Source organism: Pogoniulus pusillus, chromosome 21, assembly GCF_015220805.1.
Source record: "Pogoniulus pusillus isolate bPogPus1 chromosome 21, bPogPus1.pri, whole genome shotgun sequence".
Taxonomy (NCBI): Eukaryota; Metazoa; Chordata; class Aves; order Piciformes; family Lybiidae; genus Pogoniulus; species Pogoniulus pusillus.
Genome location: NC_087284.1, coordinates 21,123,139 through 21,142,794, shown reverse-complemented (window position 1 = coordinate 21,142,794; position 19,656 = coordinate 21,123,139). Strand labels below are relative to the sequence as shown.

At 43.3% G+C, this 19,656-nt stretch overlaps 1 protein-coding gene across 2 annotated transcripts in view; it reads right to left on the bottom strand.

Moving 5' to 3' along the window:
* GALNT1 (polypeptide N-acetylgalactosaminyltransferase 1) overlaps positions 1-19,656 on the bottom strand; it is a 58,135-nt gene that overhangs the window by 24,350 nt on the left and 14,129 nt on the right. The window contains exons 2-4 of one of the 2 annotated variants that reach the window (XM_064161203.1): positions 11,911-12,085; positions 5,158-5,386; positions 1,257-1,431 (exon numbers count right to left, since the gene is read on the bottom strand). In XM_064161203.1, coding sequence (XP_064017273.1) covers positions 1,257-1,431; positions 5,158-5,296 — 314 coding nt within the window. In that variant the 5' untranslated portion in view covers positions 5,297-5,386; positions 11,911-12,085. The remainder of the gene's footprint in view (positions 1-1,256; positions 1,432-5,157; positions 5,387-11,910; positions 12,086-19,656) is intronic. The other variant, XM_064161204.1, reaches the window with a different exon arrangement.

Genomic DNA, 19,656 nt, shown 5'->3' with positions numbered 1-19,656 from the left:
AGCCTGTATCACTGCATGGGGTTGTTGTGGTCAAAGTGCAGCACCCGGCACTTGGAGTCATTGTCTGCAAAAAGCTGGAGTGATGCTTAGGTAACATACATTTAATAGCTTACAACATCCCAGCTTTGACAAAAGTCTCCTGTGAAACTCATTATTCTCCTCATAGCTGAAAGCTGAGAATGCTAATTACAAGCTCTTAATGAGTGGAAGTCACCGCTTTACAGTGAGGCAATTTCTTATCCTATACAGAGTGCAAGCATAGGGGTAGACACTGCACCAACCTGCATAAATGCCAAGTGATCCCACTGTCAAGTGACAACCATGATGAGAGCAATTAGATGAGAAAAGGCTCTAACTTCTCCCAAAACATGTCAGTTTTCAAAGAAGCCCCTGAAAATTAACAGTCTGCATTCTTCCACTGTAGAATCCTAGAACCATAGAATCAACCAGGTTGGAAGAGACCTCCAAGATCATCCAGTCCAACCTAGCACCCAGCCCTAGCCACTCAACCAGACCATGGCACTAAGTGCCTCATCCAGGCTTTGCTTGAACACCTCCAGGGACGGCGCCTCCACCACCTCCCTGGGCAGCCCATTCCAATGCCAATCACTCTCTCTGCCAACAACTTCCTCCTAACATCCAGCCTAGACCTCCCCTGGCACAACTTGAGACTGGGTCCCCTTGTTCTATTGGTGGTTGTCTGGGAGAAGAGACCCAACCCCACCTGGCCATAACCTCCCTTCAGGTAGTTGTAGACAGCAATATTTCTGAGGCAAGATCAAAACCAAACAATATAGACATTAGAAAACATAATGAGTCAATTTAAATGAGGCTTTGCCCATTTTATTAGGTAAGAAATGTTGAAGCTATTCCTTATAATATTTTTTTTACTAACTTGTATTATGCAGAATCTTAACCTGGCTCATTACAAGGAGTGCCTGAATTTTCCAAATGAGTAATTTCTTCCTGAAATGTCAAGCCTTAAGTTAATTTGGTTTCTGTTCCTCAAACAGGATCCAATCTTGTAAGCAGTTTCCAAGTTAATTGCACTAGTTTCAGCTGTTCAATCTTACTTTACAAGTAAGTACTATATATACAGAACTTACTTGTATATATAATATATATACAGTGTATATATATATATATTCTATTTTCAACTTCAACAGTAGCATCCTCCAGAATAGAACTCTTGTTCTGGGCCACACTTTGCACATTCTTCATTTGAGTGTATTTTTAATAAAACATAAAGTACTTACCCTTCTAACCTGACATCAGGTAAAGATCTGTTGAGTGCAATCATTTCACTTGCCATTAAATTAAACTGATTGATTTTAAACATTTCTTTCATTTTTTCTTGCTCCTCTTTTGGAATGACCACAGGCTTCCCCATCTCTCCAGGTCCTTCATGTGGTTTTTGTATAGGTTCTGGAACTAAGAATAAATAAAAATGTTGGTAACTACTTTAATGCTTACTTTTGTTTGTTTCTACATTATTTTACACTGTAAGAGTGTTCCTGTTTAAAACAGAGTTCTAAAGCACCGGGTTTTGGCAGTGAAACAAATGTTCATACTTCAGAGTATGAAATAATTTCTCTTGGGTTTACTAGCATTAGTCAACAAAACTACCTTATGGAGTTTGACGTTACTACTCAAAACAGAAACAGTAACAGTGGACATGTGTAAACCAAACAGAACTTAAATAACAAGTAAGAGAAAGAATCTATCTGGGATTTTAAACTAAACAATAAAACATTAAAAAACTCCTAAGCTACATTTTCTTTACAAACGCCCTTTTAGTTTCCTCCAGAACTGAAATCATAGAATCAAGCAGGTTGGAAGAAACCTCCAAGATCATCCAGTCCAACCTAGCACCCAGCCCTTGCCAGTCAACCAGACCATGGCACTAAGTGTCTCATGCAGGCTTTGCTTGAACACCTCCAGGGACGGTGACTCCATCACCTCCCTGGGCAGCCCATTCCAACGCCAATCACTCCCTCTGGGAAGAACTTCCTCCTAACATCCAGCCTAGACCTCCCCTGGCACTACTTGAGACTGTGTCCCCTTCTTCTGTTGCTGGTTGCACAGCAGAATAGACCAACCCCACCTGGCTACAGCTTCCTTTCAGGTAGTTGTAGACAGCAATGAGGTCCCCCCTGAGCCTCCTCTTCTCCAGGCTAAACACCCTCAGCTCCCTTTAATTTGAAATATATTACTAATTTACAAATTCTGTTTTAGTTATAAAACATTTAAGATGTTGATTTTAAATCAAGAGAGAATCAGGTTCAAGTGACTTAGTTCTGTAAACTTGCAGTTTGAAATAGTGAAGGAATGTGAATAGAAGAACATGAAATACTCTAAAAGAGAGGCACCAAAGCCCTTAGTAATAAGCCTGGCTTCATACTACTCTTAATTTGTATCTAGGGCAGCATAGTGTAAATAAAGCTTATGCCAAAAGCAAGCAGCCATATAAAGAATAAAAAAAACCCCAAACCTCAAGCCTGCTATATTTGCCCAAACACTAATACTGAAGATACATACTTATTGGTAACAAAAGCCTTTTTCTAGGTTGAAGATAGCATTAACTGGATACAAGCACAATGTGTTCCTTGAGAAACTGTCTTTTTCAAGTACCTGAGGCAACTGTACTTGTGTTCACACAGTAACATTTAGCTGAGAAAATCCTCCCACCACAGAGATAGTTTATTTTTAACCAAACTCCTCCTGCCTGCCTTAAGTTTCACCGTTCCAGGAGTTGCAGCCAGAGATCCATACCTGCTCTACTTCTTCCTAACATCTAGTTTAAATCTCCCCTTTGCCAGTTTAAACCCATTACTCCTCATCCTGTCATTACAGGACCGTGCCAATAGTCCCTCCCCAGCCTTCTTGTAGGCCCCCTTCAGAGACTGGAAGGCTACTGCAAGGTCTCCTTGAAGCCTTCTCTTCTTCAGGCTGAAGAGCCACAACTCTCATAGCCTGTCCTCATAGCAGAGCTGCTGTAGCCCTCTGAGCATCTTCATGACCCTCCTCTGGTCTCAATCTAACAGTTCAATGTCCTTCTTGTGTTGGGAGCTCCAGAACTGTACACAGGTCTCCATGTGGGGTCCCACAAGAGCAGAGTAAAGGGGGTGAATCACCTCCCTTGCCCTGCTGCCCACACTGCTCTTGCTACAGCCCAGCACAGGGTTGCTGTCTGGGCTGCAGTCACACTGCAGGCTCATGCTGAGCTTTTCATCAACCCAGACCCCCAGGTCCTTTTCCTCAGGGCTACTCTCAGCCATTCACCACCCAGCCTGGAGCTGTGCTTGGGATTGCACCGACTCAGGTACAGGATCTTACACTTGGCCTTGCTGAAGGTCATGAGGTTGGCCTGGGCCCACTTCTCCAGCCTGTCTAGGTCCCTCTGTATGGATCCCTTCCCTCTCGGAAGCTTGGTGTCATCTGCATACTTGCTGAGGGTGCACTCAACTCCTCTGTCCACGTTGCTGACAAAGATGTTAAACAGCACTGGTGCCAGCACTGACCCTGAGGGATGCCACTTGGCACTGGCCTCCAGATGGACATTATGCCCTGGATCACAACAGCAACCATCCAGCCAATTCCTTATCCAGCAGAGCTCCGTCCATCAAGTCCATGTTTTTCCAGTTTGGTGACCAGGATGTCAGGTGGGACAGAGTAAGACAACCTCAGAACTGAGCACTGGAGAGAGCCTCCTTCAACATACTCCCACTTTGTGGAGAGGTCACAGTGGGGAGAAGGAGCAACAGTATCTGTCAGGACAAACACAAGCTCCATCGCAGCTCCCATGGACTGATGCTGGAACCAACACTTTCAGGTGTTCTGACCCCACTTCTCCAGGCTACCTCCTGAAGCTACTACTGTCTTATACCACCATGACAGAAGGAGTGGACAAAAGCTTAACCCCACAGCAAAATCATCTCATACACCTTACAGTCACTAGACTCCAACTATCCCTATTCCAGTATCACTTTAGTTCCTCAATCCCCTGCTACCCAGACCCCACACTGGGCTTTTGTTTCCCCAAATAATCTCCACTTCAGCTCTCTTATTCACAATCTGTTAATTGCTTGTCCTTTTTCCACTTCACCTCTCCACACTCCCATAATTTCAACTACCAACACACAGCTTCCACGACAGCAAACATAGAGACTTTTGTCCCATTCATCTTACAGTTCCTCATAATCATGTACACAGATTCTTCCATAAATTCACATTCCTTCACCATTTCTTACTTTCAGAATTTGTAAAACACAACACTGGTATATAAACATTCCAATATTAGGCAAATAACAGAAGCTGGGGATTTAAGATGATAGTATTTTATGCCATCAATATTAAGAAGTCAGTTTAGACCATGAATCTAAGTTCTGTTCTGATAGAGAAACTCCCTCCATTTTCTGTATGAAAAATCTGAGCAGAACATCCTTCTGACTTAGAGAATCATAGAAACAACCAGGTTGGCAGAGAGAGTGATTTGCCATTGGAATGGGCTGCCCAGGGAGGTGGTGGAGTCACCATCCCTGGAGGTGTTCAAGAAAAGCCTGGATGAGGCACTTAGTGCCATGGTCTAATTGACTGGACAGGGCTGGGTGCTAGGTTGGACTGGATGAGCTTGGAGGTCTCTTCCAACCTGGCTGATTCTACGATTCTGTGGTGCTAAGGAAGATGGTTTAGCACCATACTTAGTAGTTAGATAATCTTAAAGGTCTTTTTCAACTGAAACAGCTCTATGATTCATTGCCCCTTCCTGCTGTAGTCACCAGGAAAACAAATTTTGGACTGGTTTTGGTTGTTTAGGTTGTTGGGGTTTTTTTTTTGCTTCCTCCCTGGTGGCAATTTAGAACACAGACTATATTAACATAGCTTACATTCCTAAACTACTTGTTGCATAGCTTTACTGTTTTTTTAATATACATTAGTGCTTAGAATTCTGTACCTTAAGTGTTTCAGTGTGCAGCATACACCACCTCAAGCACCATGTTCAAGCACTCAGTCACTCAAACAAACACCAAACATTCCACCTAAAATCTGGTGCTATACTAGACTGGGGGGAGTGAGGGAATAACAGAATTCAGATGTTTTAAGAGAATGCCATTTTAAACAACAACAATTTAAGGATTATGTAGGTAGAAAACTTACCATCTCCAGCAGGCAGGCCTCGTTCTTTCTTCTCATCACATTTGTTGCATTCACTGAAGTACAGCAATAGAAACATATCCAGAAGGACCCAAACCAAAGAGGTGGCAAGAACCACCTTGCAATATGCAATTTTTTTCATGGCACTTTAAGTCAAGTACAAAAATTGAAGAGTATAAATAAAAATATCAACAGGTTGCTTTAATCCAGTTTGAAAGATCACGTTCTGTATCTGGGGGAAAAAAAAAGAGAAAAGAAAAAAATCACAAAAAGCTCCACAAAGACAGCAGCTAAAAGTAGAAACTTTATGTTTTGAAGTGAACCATTTAATTGCCAAGTGCTGTATGTATCAAAATGAATGCTCTATGCAGTTCAATGAGATTAAGGGAGGGGGTCAATTAAAGCATCGGTACTTCAGTCATTTACTACGCTAACGTTCATTGCCTGGAACATTAAATCACAGGATCACAGAATGGTCTGAGTTGGAAGGGACCTTCTAAGGTCATCTAGTCCAATCCATTCCCCCAGAAGAAGGAGGAGGACAAGCAGGAAGCCCCCCACCAAAGTGGTAGTTTTCTGTTTCCAGGCAGGAACCTGAACCAGCCTGATTTCTCTTTTGGAGGTACAACTCTGAGTTATTTTCTCCCTTTCCTCATTCATCAGTGGCCAAAGCAGAGTGTTCTGCTGAGCTAATCATGAATAGGCACTCTCTGGATTCTTTGGAAATCAGAGTAAGACAAATGAATGAAAATCAGGACTACCTCAGGAACATGGTATCAATCTTTGCTGCATGAAGCTAACGTTTGTCGTGCTCCTCCTGTGCAGCAGAAGCTGACTTTCTGGACCTGTGACTAGGAATACTAGTCTACAAATGGCTATCTTTTACAGTCTAACAGCACATTTCACCTTCATCACAGAGACAAATTCTTTGCTTCTAGGAAACCAAAAATAAAGATCCCTTTTGTAATGTTAAACGGTAGCAAACTGAAGAAAGTACCCACAAGCCACTGTGATCATTTACTAGGCTTTCAAAGACAAAGGTATCAGCTGATGATTTTCACAGAATCACAGAATGAACCAGGTTGGAAAAGACCTCTAGGATCATCGAGTCCAACCTATCACCTAACCCTTCTAATTAACTAACCCACAGCACTAAGTGCCTCATCCAGCCTCCTCTTAAAACACCCCCAGGGATGGGCACTCCACCACCTCCCTGGGCAGCCCATTCCAGTGCCAATCACTCTTGCTGTGAAGAATCTAATCTTTGCTCCTTTCCCACGTCACATTTCCCCCTTTTTTCTGCCAAAGTCACAGCACCTGGGTGCTGTTGCAGTCTCCTCCCACCCCAGGTGTGACCACTTTGCCCTCCCTGCTCACTCCCCTTTATAATCGGTCCCAGAAGAGGCAGTAGCTCCAAGTTTGCCCAACTGGGCAGAGGATCCTCCTGTCATCATCACTGGTGAGTCTCCCACCCTGGTGAGTGCACTGGGTGAGTGGTGGAGGGGATCAAAAAGGCCGGGGGGCCTGGTGGCCCCCCGGCTATGTAGGACTAGGCTTGATGATTGCTCTAACATCACCTAGGGGTGCTGGCTGAGCTCCTCTGTGCTTAACTGCTGCTTTCTGCTCGCTTGTCAATGTGTAATGTAAATTTTGATTATTCAGGTGACTTGAATAGCTTAATACTTTATCATGGAGCAGATTTTTTGGACATTTTTCCAACATGCATGTGTTAAAACTTTAGAATGCCAACCTCTGAAATCCTCTTTTGCCCACCTCAAATAACAAGCAAATTGTGTTACAAGGACTGCTTGTTTCTATAACTGACAGCTGCGTAGGATGGAATCAAGAACAACTTTGAGCTTCTTCACTTACATTAAAAGATGGTGGGTTTAAACTATTTCTTTTTAACTAGCATCTTCCCCACCACTGCTGATGTTTCAAAGTACTCCTGAAGTATTTCCCAGTGAGAAGAGGTTACTAGTTAAAGCCAGAACTGCAGATAACTTTAGCTTATATAACAAATAATCAGATTCTTCAAAAGACATGCTAGCATTTTAAAACTGCCATATACAAAACCTGTAAAAAGAGTACCCACATGTGTTTATACACTTGTGTTCTATCCTAAAATGGTAAAAGCAAGCCCTGACTTCACCTAATACAGACAAATTTGCCAAACTGCCATTCTGATTGAATCACAGAATTATAGAATCAACCAGGTTGGAGAGACCTCCAAGATCATCCAGTCCAACCTAGCACCCAGCCCTAGTCAGTCAACCAGACCATGGCACTAAGTGCCTAACTTGTGGCCAAGGAGCCACTAGTCTTGGGCTGCATTGATAAAAGGAGATGAGCAGGCAAACACAACGTGCTCTCTCTCTGTTTTTCTGTCTCATTGCTCTCTGCCATTGCATCCTGCCATGCTCTACCTGCTACACAGTAATAAGCCCTGGTACTTTGGGCTTGTCTATCTGGAAACTTGACAGGCTTCAAGTTTACCAAGGAATAGGCATTAAGTGCCTTCACGTGATAGGCTCACTTAGCCAGTGTGATATTGTACCCATCTGCAAGACATCCTGCCTGCACCTCTGTAAACCTCTGTGCCAAGTCTGGAGTCAAAAAGGAACCAGGGTCAGGTCAGAAATCATTTACCTCTCTCTCAGCACCCTGTTAGAGCCTGCAAAGATTCAGAAGTCTTAACAGCCATTAAGACACCAACTGTTTGGGTACTGACTGGAAACTGTAGTTAGCCCCAGGAGTCCAGAGAATATTTTGTGAGTAAATACTTAAAAGCTTCTCTCTAACTGAATCCAAGTGCCTTCTGCCTTAAGCAGAAAGGAGCCTTTTGAGTCCCTCCTAGTGGACAAGCAGTACAATCAACTGCAAGAACCTCTTTCCAGTTTGATGTTTGTTATATTATTGTTAGTTATTTCTTAAGTGTTCTAGATAGCCTCTGTGTTTCTCCTTTGCTACTGATTAATGTAACAAAACTGAAAATTGCTGCAAAACTAGGTATTTTTCTTCCCTTTGAAACACTAGAAAATAGATGACAAAATCTTTCCATCACAGGAGTAAAAAGAGTATTAAAAAAGCCTGGGAAGGATTAGAAAGAGAAGCTGTAACTTGTAAATAATAAAGTGAAAGGAGAAAAAATGCTACATTCCAGTCTTGCCACTTCTGAAGGTCAAGTGATTTCCCCCCAACCCCTGACAAAACCCATGATATACCTGACACTACAGAAAAAGGTCATCTTTAAAATTACTGCTCATATAAAGTTCACTGTGTCACTTCACCACTTCTTTTAACTACACAGTTGGCATGGGAACAAGTGCTTACTCTTTTCAGTGTGACACATGACTATTCAGTCATCTTTATCTTTGCATCACTTTCATCTTTGCTTACATTAATTATCAGAATTCACTATGACCTTGTCAAAGTATTTCATTGCTGCTATTCAACTAAATCAGGATTCCACACTGGGTTTAACACCTAAACAGAAAAAGTTGATGTAAAGCTTGTTTGCAGGTATGAATAAGCAGAAATTATCACAGAGTAAGGGCTCATCAAAATCCTGATACATTTCATATTTATAAGATATTAATATCAATTTAAAACAAATGGAAAGCAATTAAATGAAGAGTATCTTGGGAAAGATTGATGGCCCACCCAAATCTGAATTTTCAACTTCTCAGCCTACTTTGTAACTTGGGAGAAAGACTGACATAAGGTAACATGTTAGGTGTGTTTATGGATTTTTGAGCAGAATTCTACAAACAAAAAGGAGAAGCAAATGTAAACAGTCATTATGAGCACTGTCAACATCTATTAATATGGCCTCCCCACTTGAGTGTGTCTATATTTGAAAACAGAAGTGATGCCAAGACTAGATTCAGGTTTTAGCACTACTTTTTGCTGCTATGAGGATGTCTCTTTTAAATTCTTACTTACCCGCAGTCTATTAAATTGTTTTTAATGCTTGTTCACAGTAAATAGGTCAGTTTGAGGATTAACAAAGCATTAGCTAGTTTCAATGCTATACATGTCAAAAACCAATCCAGAGGATCAACCTGTCACCTCTGTAAGCCAGATGTTCACCTCCCCAAAGACCATTTCAGCCTAGGAGGCAAATTCCACCTAAAAATCAGCAATCACATGGGTCTCTTTGGATAATCCTGCATGACCAGTTTGGTGAGAACATGAGTAAATGGGATGGTCAACCTACTTCAGTTCTTCTGAAAAGAGTCAGGAAACTGCAGAGTGGCAGAACCAGAGGTAACAATGCCAGAAAGGTAGCTGCCACTACCTCAGTTTCCCAGAACAACTGCAACTGTACCCACAATAACACTAAGCACTGTGTGCACCCTACATGCTGTGCTCAGTATTAAAGGGGCCCTACCTTCTGCCAGGAGGAGGAGAGGGATGATGGAGATAACACAATCTATTGAAATGTATTCATTAGGTGGTCTCTAGCCAATTCCTAAATTATAAACAAGAAATAGGAACTTTCTGGACATTTTTAAATAGAAAGTAAATAAAATAGGGGATTGGTTATAGAAGAAAAATAGATATGTCTGCATCATTAAACTCAGAGTCAACAGCTACAAGAAAAGGTGACTGGGCCACAGTGGAACTACAGGTTGAGAGGCAATAAGCAGTACTTCTGTTATTTAAGAGTATTAGGTAGTAATCTTGGATACATTTTTCCCCAAATTGCTGCTAGTTCAAGCTCTATTTTTTAAGTACTGAATTTAAAAGTACCTGTCAGATTAAGACATTTTGAAGTTGACTGGAAAAGTATCCACCTAAGGACCTGTTTTTTCCTGCTTTAGCCCACTCAACTCAAAAGTTGGCCCCAATGAAATCCTGCAAAGTCAGTCTGTGAAAACTAATTTTATGAAAGGTGCTATTGTGTCCACAGGAAAGGAAAAAACAAGGGTGAAAAATAAGCACAGAACATTGACACCAAGGACATCACTGAACACACTAAATATAGCTGAACTGGTTAGTATTTTCTGCCAGAGGAAACAGACTTGTCATACCACATCTTTACCCATCACTCCTGGTAAACTTTGGTTCATTATCTTGTTTCAATCACATTTGAAAAAAAAAAAAGGGTAGCAACTGGCAGACATATACAGAGAGAAAGCCTGACAAAAACTAGACTATTAAACAGTGACTACACAGTAGTAATTTACTAAGTCATCTCTTGGACAAGGAGGAACTGTGCCTACTGCAGAAACACAAAATCCAGGCTTTCTCAGCTCAGGTGGATAGAAACTAGATCTGAATTCTAACTCATGGCCTAAATAACTCTTTGCAAGATGGTATCACACTGAGAGCAAAAGCTAGTTTAGAAGAACTAAAAATGGGGTGCTTTACCCACTTGGATGTTGTATTTTCCAACACCCAGAGACAATCACAGTAACAGATAAGTTATGCTTGGGCTAATACCTAAAAGGATTCTTATCAACATCCACTTAACAGCTGCAGGTAACTGAACTTGTCCATCAGAACCCTGAAGGACCAGAAAAACACAGGATTTGCACATGGCATTTTAACCCTGTCTGGAAACCAGGTGCTCAACAAAGCCGTTCAATCCCCTGCTCAGCTGGACAGGAGAGAGAAATTACAACAAAACACTTGTGAGTCACGATAAGGACAGGGATTACTATCACAGACAAAACAGACTCAACTTGAGGAAATCAGTTTAATTATCAATTAAATCAGAGAAGAACATTAAGAAATAAAATCTAAATCTCAAAAACTCCTCCACTCCAGTCCTCTCTCCTTGCCAGGCTTAAGTTCACTCCCCATTTCTTTACCACCTCCCTCCCAAGCATGCAGGGAATAAGGGTTGCAATTAGTTCATCACACATTGTCTCTGCTGCTCCTTCTTCCTCACAGGGAGGACTCCTCACTCTCTTCCCTTACTCTAATGCATGGTCCCCTCCAACAGGAGATAGTCTTCCACAAACTTCACCAACGTTAGTCTTTCCCATGTGCAACAGTTCCTAGTGAGCTGTTCCAGCATGGATCCTTTCCAAGGGGTGTAGCTCTTCAGTAATGGACTGCTCCAGTGTGGATCCCTTGCAGGGTCAGAAGTGCTGCCAGCAAACCTGCTCCAGCACAGGCTCCTCTCTCCATAAGTGCACTGCTCCAGTGTAGGCTTCCCAAAGAGTCCCAGCCTCCTTTGGACATCCACCTGCTCCATCATGGGGTTTCTATGGGCTGCAGGTGGATATCTGCTCCACTGTTAACCTCCAAGGACTACAAGAGGACAGCCTGCCTTACCATGGTCTGCAATCCAAGCTGCAGGGGAACCTCTGCTCTGGCACCTGCTCTCCCTCATTCTTCACTGACCTTGGTGTCTGCAGAGCTGTTTCTCTAACATGCTCTTATTCCTCGTCTCTAGCTGCTGTTTTGCAGCCAGTTGGTTCCCCCTGTCACTTCCTTCTTAAATATGTTATTACAGAGATGCTACTGCCATGACTGAGTGGCTTGGCCACAGTCAGTGGTGGGTCTGTCTTGGAGCCAGCTGGCATTGGACACAAAAGAAGTTTCCAGCAATTTCTCATAGATGCCACCCCTGTAATGTCCCTGCTACCAAAACTTTGCCATACAAACCCAATAAAATGCAACAACAAAGTTAGTAGCATGTATGCAGTCTCTAAGTGCTCCCTTTGCTCTATCTTAGATACATCCAAAGCATACAGACCTGACCAAATGAACAAAAATGTCTATGCCACATTTTGTACTAACCTCTTCTGCAAGTTTACAGCCATCTGGATGGTTGACTAGCACTGGCAGCAAAATCCTGATACATCGCTGTAGAGGTCCTCTGGTAGGAACCATAGAGCAGAAGTGTGGCCTAGGCCATTCTGACAGGAACAGAGAGGCAAAAGAGGTCTTCCATTCACAAGATCTCAAGGCTGTCCTAGAATAACAACAGAAATTCAAGTAAGTGTCAAACTCAGTTCTCACAGAGCTTGAGGTAGAAAAGGAAGGGCAGGAAGTTCCCCAGCATTTAAGACTCCAAAATCCTATGCAAGGGAGAAGGAACCAAAAAGGGACAGTGAACTGAGCCTCTGAGGAACACAACACATGCGAGGCAGAGTGGAGAGCTGGAACAGCCATCAACCTCTTTTAGCCTTTCAGATGATATAAGTGAGGTGATTGCCTGTCCTCCTAAATAATCAGTCATCTATTTCTGAGTGCTGTATCTGTTGCCCTTTATCCAACCACAAATACCTAGCACAACAAACCACCTGTGTTCAGTTCTGGGCCTCCCAGTTTAGGAGGGACATTGAGATGCTTGAGCGTGTCCAGAGAAGGGCGACGAGGCTGGGGAGAGGCCTTGAGCACAGCCCTACGAGGAGAGGCTGAGGGAGCTGGGATTGGTTAGCCTGGAGAAGAGGAGGCTCAGGAGTGACCTTATTGCTGTCTACAACTACCTGAGGGGTGGTTGTGGCCAGGAGGAGGTTGCTCTCTTCTCTCAGGTGGCCAGCACCAGAACAAGAGGACACAGCCTCAAGCTATGCCAGGGGAGATTTAGGCTGGAGGTGAGGAGAAAGTTCTTCCCTGAGAGAGTCATTGGACACTGGAATGGGCTGCCCGGGGAGGTGGTGGAGTCGCCGTCCCTGGGGCAGTTCAAGGCAGGATTGGATGTGGCACTTGGTGCCATGGTCTAGCCTTGAGCTCTGTGGTAAAGGGTTGGACTTGATGATCTGTGAGGTCTCTTCCAACCCTGATGATACTGTGGTACTGTGGTACTGTGAATTGTTCTCCATAAGGCTAGAAAACAGCACCAGCACACGTTCACATGAGCAGCTCCACAAATGCTCGTTCCCCCAGAGTAAGTTTCCCATCCATATTCTAGTTTATGGACAGAAGGTTTTGTACATTATTTCATCTCTCTCCCACAAGTTAAACATTAGCATTTATAGCAGAAGCTTTGGTTAAAAAAGTGTTAAACTAACAGAGACCTTAAGTGCTACATGCTGCACTGTAACACGCAATACTGTTATGGAGGGGTAAAAAAACAACAGCTAAAACAGTGTGGCCACTACCCCTCCTCCTCCCCCCTTTGTAGGGTCCAGGAATGAGTCAAGGAGCAGCCAAAACAGACAGTGGGGGTTGGCTCCAGTAAGCCTGCCCTAAGGGGTAGTAATCCAGCACTACACCTATGGTGTCTTGTGCAGCCTTACTGCCTGTTTGGACATGCATGTGTGGCTTGCGTTGGGCATGACATTGGTCACACTCCTGATGCTTGCCCTGTTGGACAGCTTCCTTTGCACAATGTACCTAACAGGGGAATCACTTGACAAAGCATGATTCTGCAGCTCCCTCTGCTGCGATTCGCAGCAGTCGCCTGTGTGTCGATTCCCTGGGGGAATCCCTAGTGGCTTCCATGCCATTAGCGGCTCATCAACTGCCTGCCTGCAGCAGCGCAGTTCATAGCATTGGTAGCTCTTGTTTCACAGTGGCCACCGCTGCGGCAGTTCCGCAGGCAGCTACTCCGTTTTTCTCTCCTTCCCTCTGCCTTCGGAATACGTTGTATTTTTTACCCTCGGGATAATAATCATGGGTTTTTGGAGGCGTCTTTATACAGGAAACTCCCTCAGGAAATCCTTTGCGACTAGTTTTTTGGGGCTAGTTTTCGGTAGGTTCTCCCTCAGTTGTAAGACTTAGCGAATTTGGGCTCACCAAGCAAGTGTGTTTGGCCCATCCTGTGACCATAGCTGGTACTGCCTGCTGTGCATACTTAGGATGTTCCTGCTCCCAGCTTTCCATGTCCTGACTGCCTTGGATTGTTTCATCTGTGTTTATAAATCCTCACTGCCTCAATACTTGCCATCGACTGAGAATCTGAATGAAGTTAACACAATCTAGTGATTTTTTTTTAAATTATCATAATCGATACTCACACCAGAAATTAATATTCATGTTTCATAATGTTGTGGAAGGCCAAAAAGGCTTAACACATGTCCTGGATTGTCCAGGCATGATCCCCTTCCCCCTTTGCTAGAGTGGGAGTAACGTGGGAAAGAAGACTAAGGTCTTGAAGCCACCGAGCCTACTCAAAGCACATATACTTGTTTATGCATGGCCTGTGCTTCCCCAAATTTGGGTAAAGCAAGCCCCAGGCTTTGCCTAATATGGCTCATTTTGCAAAAGTGCCACTTTGATTGATTAGTCTTTGTGGTCAAATGGAGCCATCAGAGTCAAGCAATTGATAAAAATAGGAGTGAAGCTGTAAATGTGCTCATCCTCAAGCCATTTTGCCTGGCCATGCTATTGCCATGCTTCAGACCAGCTTTGCTGTGTAACAGCAAGCTTTGATGCTTTGATCTTATCCACCTGGAAACTTTGCTGTGCCTCAGTTTACCAGGGAGAGGTATTGAGTCCCACCACATAACAGGCAGGAATTATCACCAAAAGGTGCCCAAGCCCCACAGCCAGCCTAGCATGACACAAAGTCCCACACAGTATGCTTTCCCTTGCTGAAACTGAGCTACTGAAAACTAGAACTTGCTACTGCTAACCTAATGATTTTGCACACATCCCAAAATAGCTTTTTTTCTAAAATTTAGGTCATGTTTCCTTAGCCTGCTTGTAACAGGTTAAGCTGCCTGTTCCCCTCCAACACAGAAGTGAGGGGAAAGTAACACACAACAAAACCCTCGAGGTTGAGATAAAAAGAGTTTGATACGAATAACATAATGCACAATTACTTTAGCCTATTGCAGAAGTGTAGTAAAATGCAGAAAAGCAGCAGAATGAAGCAGAACAGAGAGCTAGCAAACTCCCACCCATCCCACTGCCATCCCCGCCAAAAGAGCCAACATCCTAAACCCAGAACCCCAAAGCAATAGCCAGAATAGGAAGCCTCCCTCCTATTACAATCTGAACTTCAGGCTCCAGTCAGCACTTTCCTTTTGAAGCTGGTATGAGGCAGGATGTTTTCTGAATAATAACAGCAGTATATTTTCAACTCAACCCCTGAGGTTTTTCACCTCTCCTTATCCTGTAAGATCTGCATCATGCCCAGTAGCAGTTAACATTGAACAATATACATAAGACATCATTCACTGTCCATTCTCACTCAATATGAGATCACTTTGCAGTATACAGAAGACTTCTCACTGCAGATGTTCTGGAGCTCCACCCTGCTCAAATATGTCTGGACCAGTCCAAGTGGTGGGGCTGTGTTTCTATCCCTGGGGTAGTTGATTCCAGTGACTCCCTTCCTCCAAGCGAAAGCAAACTGTGTCTTGGATTCCAGTGCTCAGCTTCCAACACATGCAGATGTGGGGATCCCCCTGTGACATCAGAAGCACAGATGGGTTCCACCCTTTATAGTCTCATAGGTTCAACTTGCCAGCCATTGGTTCCATACAGTCCAATAAGCCCAGCTGTCCCTCTCCTCCATCTGGTTGAAGGCAGGGCCCCTCTAGCTCTGACTGGAATCACAGGCATCTTGCAAGATTGCTTTGGGAGTCCCTTTTGGAGGATCAGAACCACTATTAGTTTTTCTGCTCTTTTTGGGCAATTTTCCACTGAGAACTGGAGCAGCATTCTTCCAGGCAGAACTTCCTTGTCATTCACGTACTTGTGCAAATAGGCCTAGAGTGGTTACGCACTTCATGGTGACGCAAGTAAAACCACAGGGTATGCCATGGTGTGTACCTCCTAGATTCTGCCTGGGACAGAGAGCACTGTTCCTCACAGCTGAAACACAGGACCATACAGGTAGAGAATAGAACATGTTCTCTTTGAGTTGATGGATCTCCCAGGACAGCTCCCTCACAGCTGAAACAGGCTTTTACAAAGGAAGAGAGATTTTCTATGCCTTGCTGAGACCTACTGTTCATTCCATCCACTATTTGTCCTTGGCTGTCTTCCAAAACCAGAGATAAATGCTGAGTGAGCAGCTCTGGCTCTCTTCTCTTGTTCCCCTGATAGTCCTGTTTTGTCCTTATCTTTTGCAGAATGAGCTTCTTTCCTTGTATGCTTCTTTTTCCATACAGGGGCACTGATACTGGCAGAGCCTGGTTCTCTGGTGCAGCTGACCTGCCTGCTGGTCTGCCTGTAGACCAAGAGACCTTCTCTTGCCCCTGAGCACTGTGAACAGTGATGACAAGGGCTTGACAGGCATGGGTCAGGCCCCAACACACTACAGTAACTCTTCTCTCTCAGAAACCCGCAAGCCTGGATCCTTTCCACCCAGGTGTTTGGCCGATCTGACAGCTTCCTGAGAGCCACAGAGGATTTGCCTCGTGTTCGTGGCTCATCTCAGACAACGTGCTCAATCTGAACTGTGCAAGCTGCAAACCTACCTGCCCGGCACCAATGCCACGTGGAAAAGCCGCCACGTGGAAAAGCCACCACGTCTCCAGGACTACGTTTTCCTTGTTTGTGCATCTGCACATAGTTTGGGATTACCAATACTGAGACTCAGGACAGTGAGTAAATACACTCTCTGTTCTAAAGTTTGTTAAAATTTATGCTTGTGTTTAACTTTTAAGCAGCAGGTTGTGCTGTAAGGCTCTCTTTAATAGTTTAAATCACTAGTTTTTTTCTAAGGTTGTTTAAACCAACCTGATTTTATATATACATCCTGCAAAAATACCTTTACCAACCACATAACAGAATCTCTGCCTGTTGACTCTTAAGTTTGGGGAATTGAAAATTAATAAACTAATAATAATTTTTATATTGGCCTCATTGTAATTCACATCTAACCCAGATTCAAACCCCTTCTAAATACCTTGCCAATAGCTTTTACTGTCCTGTTTTACACTTCATTACTACAAGCTAAATGTTCTGTCACCACAAGCAACAAACCCTCTGTACAATGGGTGCCTTGTGGCACCTAACAATGATGTCCAATATTCTGAGCTTTTCATAGAATCAACCAGGTTGGAAGAGATCTCCAAGATCAGCCAGTCCAACCTTGCACCCAGCCCTGGCCAGTCAACCAGACCATGGCACTGAGTGCCTCAGCCAGGCTTTTCTTGAACACCTCCAGGGACAGCAACTCCACCACCTCCCTGGGCAGCCCATTCCAATGGCAAATCACTTTCTCTGTGAAGAATTTCCTCCTAACATCCAGCCTAGACCTCCCCTGGCACAACCTGAGACTGTGTCCCCTTCTTCTATTGCTGGTTGCCTGGCAGAAGAGACCAACCCCATCCAGCTACACCCCCCCATCAGGTAGTTGCAGACAGCAATAAGGTCTGCCCTGAGCCTCCTCTTCTGCAGGCTGCACACCCCCAGCTCCCTCAGCCTCTCCTCATAGGGTTTGTATTCCAGGCCTTTCAGCAGCTTCATCACCCTTCTCTGGACACATTCCAGGACCTCAATATCTTTCTTCAATTGAGGGGCTAAGCAAATTTTACCCAGCCACTCAGCTATGCTGACCAGATTCATAGCCACAATGTCTGCAGTGCAAACCACAACTGTCTTGCATTCTTGTGTTTATACTGAACGGTCTCAGTATTTGCACTCCTATTGTTCAGAGAACTTCCTTCTGACACAGTCGGTGTTCATAACAACAACAACCATGCAGAACTACCGCTGCACGCATAGCAGCCTTAAAATATGCAGCCAACTCCATTTCAACATCTTATTTTTCTACCAACTCAGTATGACCCTGCACACTTGATCAGAGACATCAGAGCAAGAGAGTGAACACAAAAGCATGAAAAGGGAAGAAAATTACTGCTCTGTCATGAAACTCCAGAGAAAACGGATTTGTAACACGGAGAAAGCCACATACTCTACTAGTTGAAGTGACCAACAATACTTTAGAGAAGAAAAAAGCACACAACAAAGTCACCACAGTTTTATGCCATGGATTTATCTCATATGGAAAGCATTAAGATAAATAATAATTTGAATAATTGTTTTTAATGGAGACTATATAAATATTTGTTACTGCACACAATTTGTCATGCTTGCCTTCAGTAGGACTATCAGCAAAGAGTTGTATGTTGATGACTGAGATGGCAAATAACCTCTGCACCTTCTCCTCAGCCACCAGGGAACACTACTCTCATTGTTTCACAAGTATGCAAAGCAACCAGCACAGATTACTACAAAAGAATGAGTCACAGTGCAAAATGGGTTATACACATCAGCTCCTTCAGCTGACACAGCATTCACTATGATGGAACCCTGAAGAAAACAAGATTTAGTGTCAACTACAAGTTTTCTGTTTGTTTGCTTTCTGTAAGAGCTCAAGCAGTCACCTTCCTCAACAAAATGCAACTCTGGCAACAGTCTGAAACCTTGCAGCAGCAACTAGTTAGAATCATCAGACCTATCTGATATGCCAACTTGTATCAACTCCAGCTAACTATGCAGATGTGCATATGCACACAATGTGGATTTTATTGTTTAGTTTTTCTCAAGGTAGCTCAACTTCTACTTTGAGAGCGCTGTTCTTTGCTAGGAAGAGTGTGCATAGCATTAACACTGGAAAGCAAACAGGATTCCTTCAACTGAGAAAGACTATTCCTTCTGTTTAACCTTTTCTAGTCTTCCCTGCTTCAGAGTAAGTTCCCAGAGCTACTGAGGAAAACAAAATCTCATTTCATGACAAATACAAAAGTAGTTAAATATGTAACTATATTAAAATCAACTATGGAAGCCCTGACAAATGTTCAATAAAATTGCATGCTCTGTGATTACTAACAGTGAGCAGAATGCTTCAGGAAAGCTGTGTGCTACAGTTTCATGTCTAATATTCAATTCAGTGACCTGTGACATCTTGTATAACCTGTAACATCTTATATACTGATCCGATGCAAAAAACCCTAATCATCAGGCAAGCTCATAGGGGAAGATGTGGGAGAACAGAGTTTAGAGAAAAAAAAACCCAAACACACAAACCCACACAGTGTAGCTGAGTTATTGTCATACCTAGTTTCTCCATTTCCATTGATACATTTTAATGGAACTACAGACATTCAAATATGCTGCTTTAATGATACTTAGAAGACCAAGAAATCAGTTTGCAGTTGGCAAACTCTGTCCCATATGGAAAAAGAGAACTATAGAATTGTTCTACTTCTAACTAGAGACTTTGCTGTTTTGGAGATACCACACATGTATGGTATTATATGGTGTGCTGTAGGGCGATAGTAGAAGTGAGAAAAGTGGGAGGAGGAGGAGGAATCTAAGCAAGGCTCTTAGAATTGCCTTTCACAAGAGGCAGTGCTTAAATTAACTGATCAATTTGTAAAAGCAAATGTCAGATTTACACAGTGCTTCTTAACATTTGCAAAGGATCTCTGTGATTACTGCAATGAGAAAACACTAACATAAAGCAAAGTGTCAAGTGGCAGGAAGTCCCCCAAGTAAAGACGCTGCTCCACACATCTAATTTTGTCTCTTTAGACACTGAGAAATCATTTCTTCCAGCAATCTGACATAAGAGACAATCTGCTCTCTATTAAGCTCTACACTTTCATTAAGAATGAAATATATTAGAGTCCTCACTCT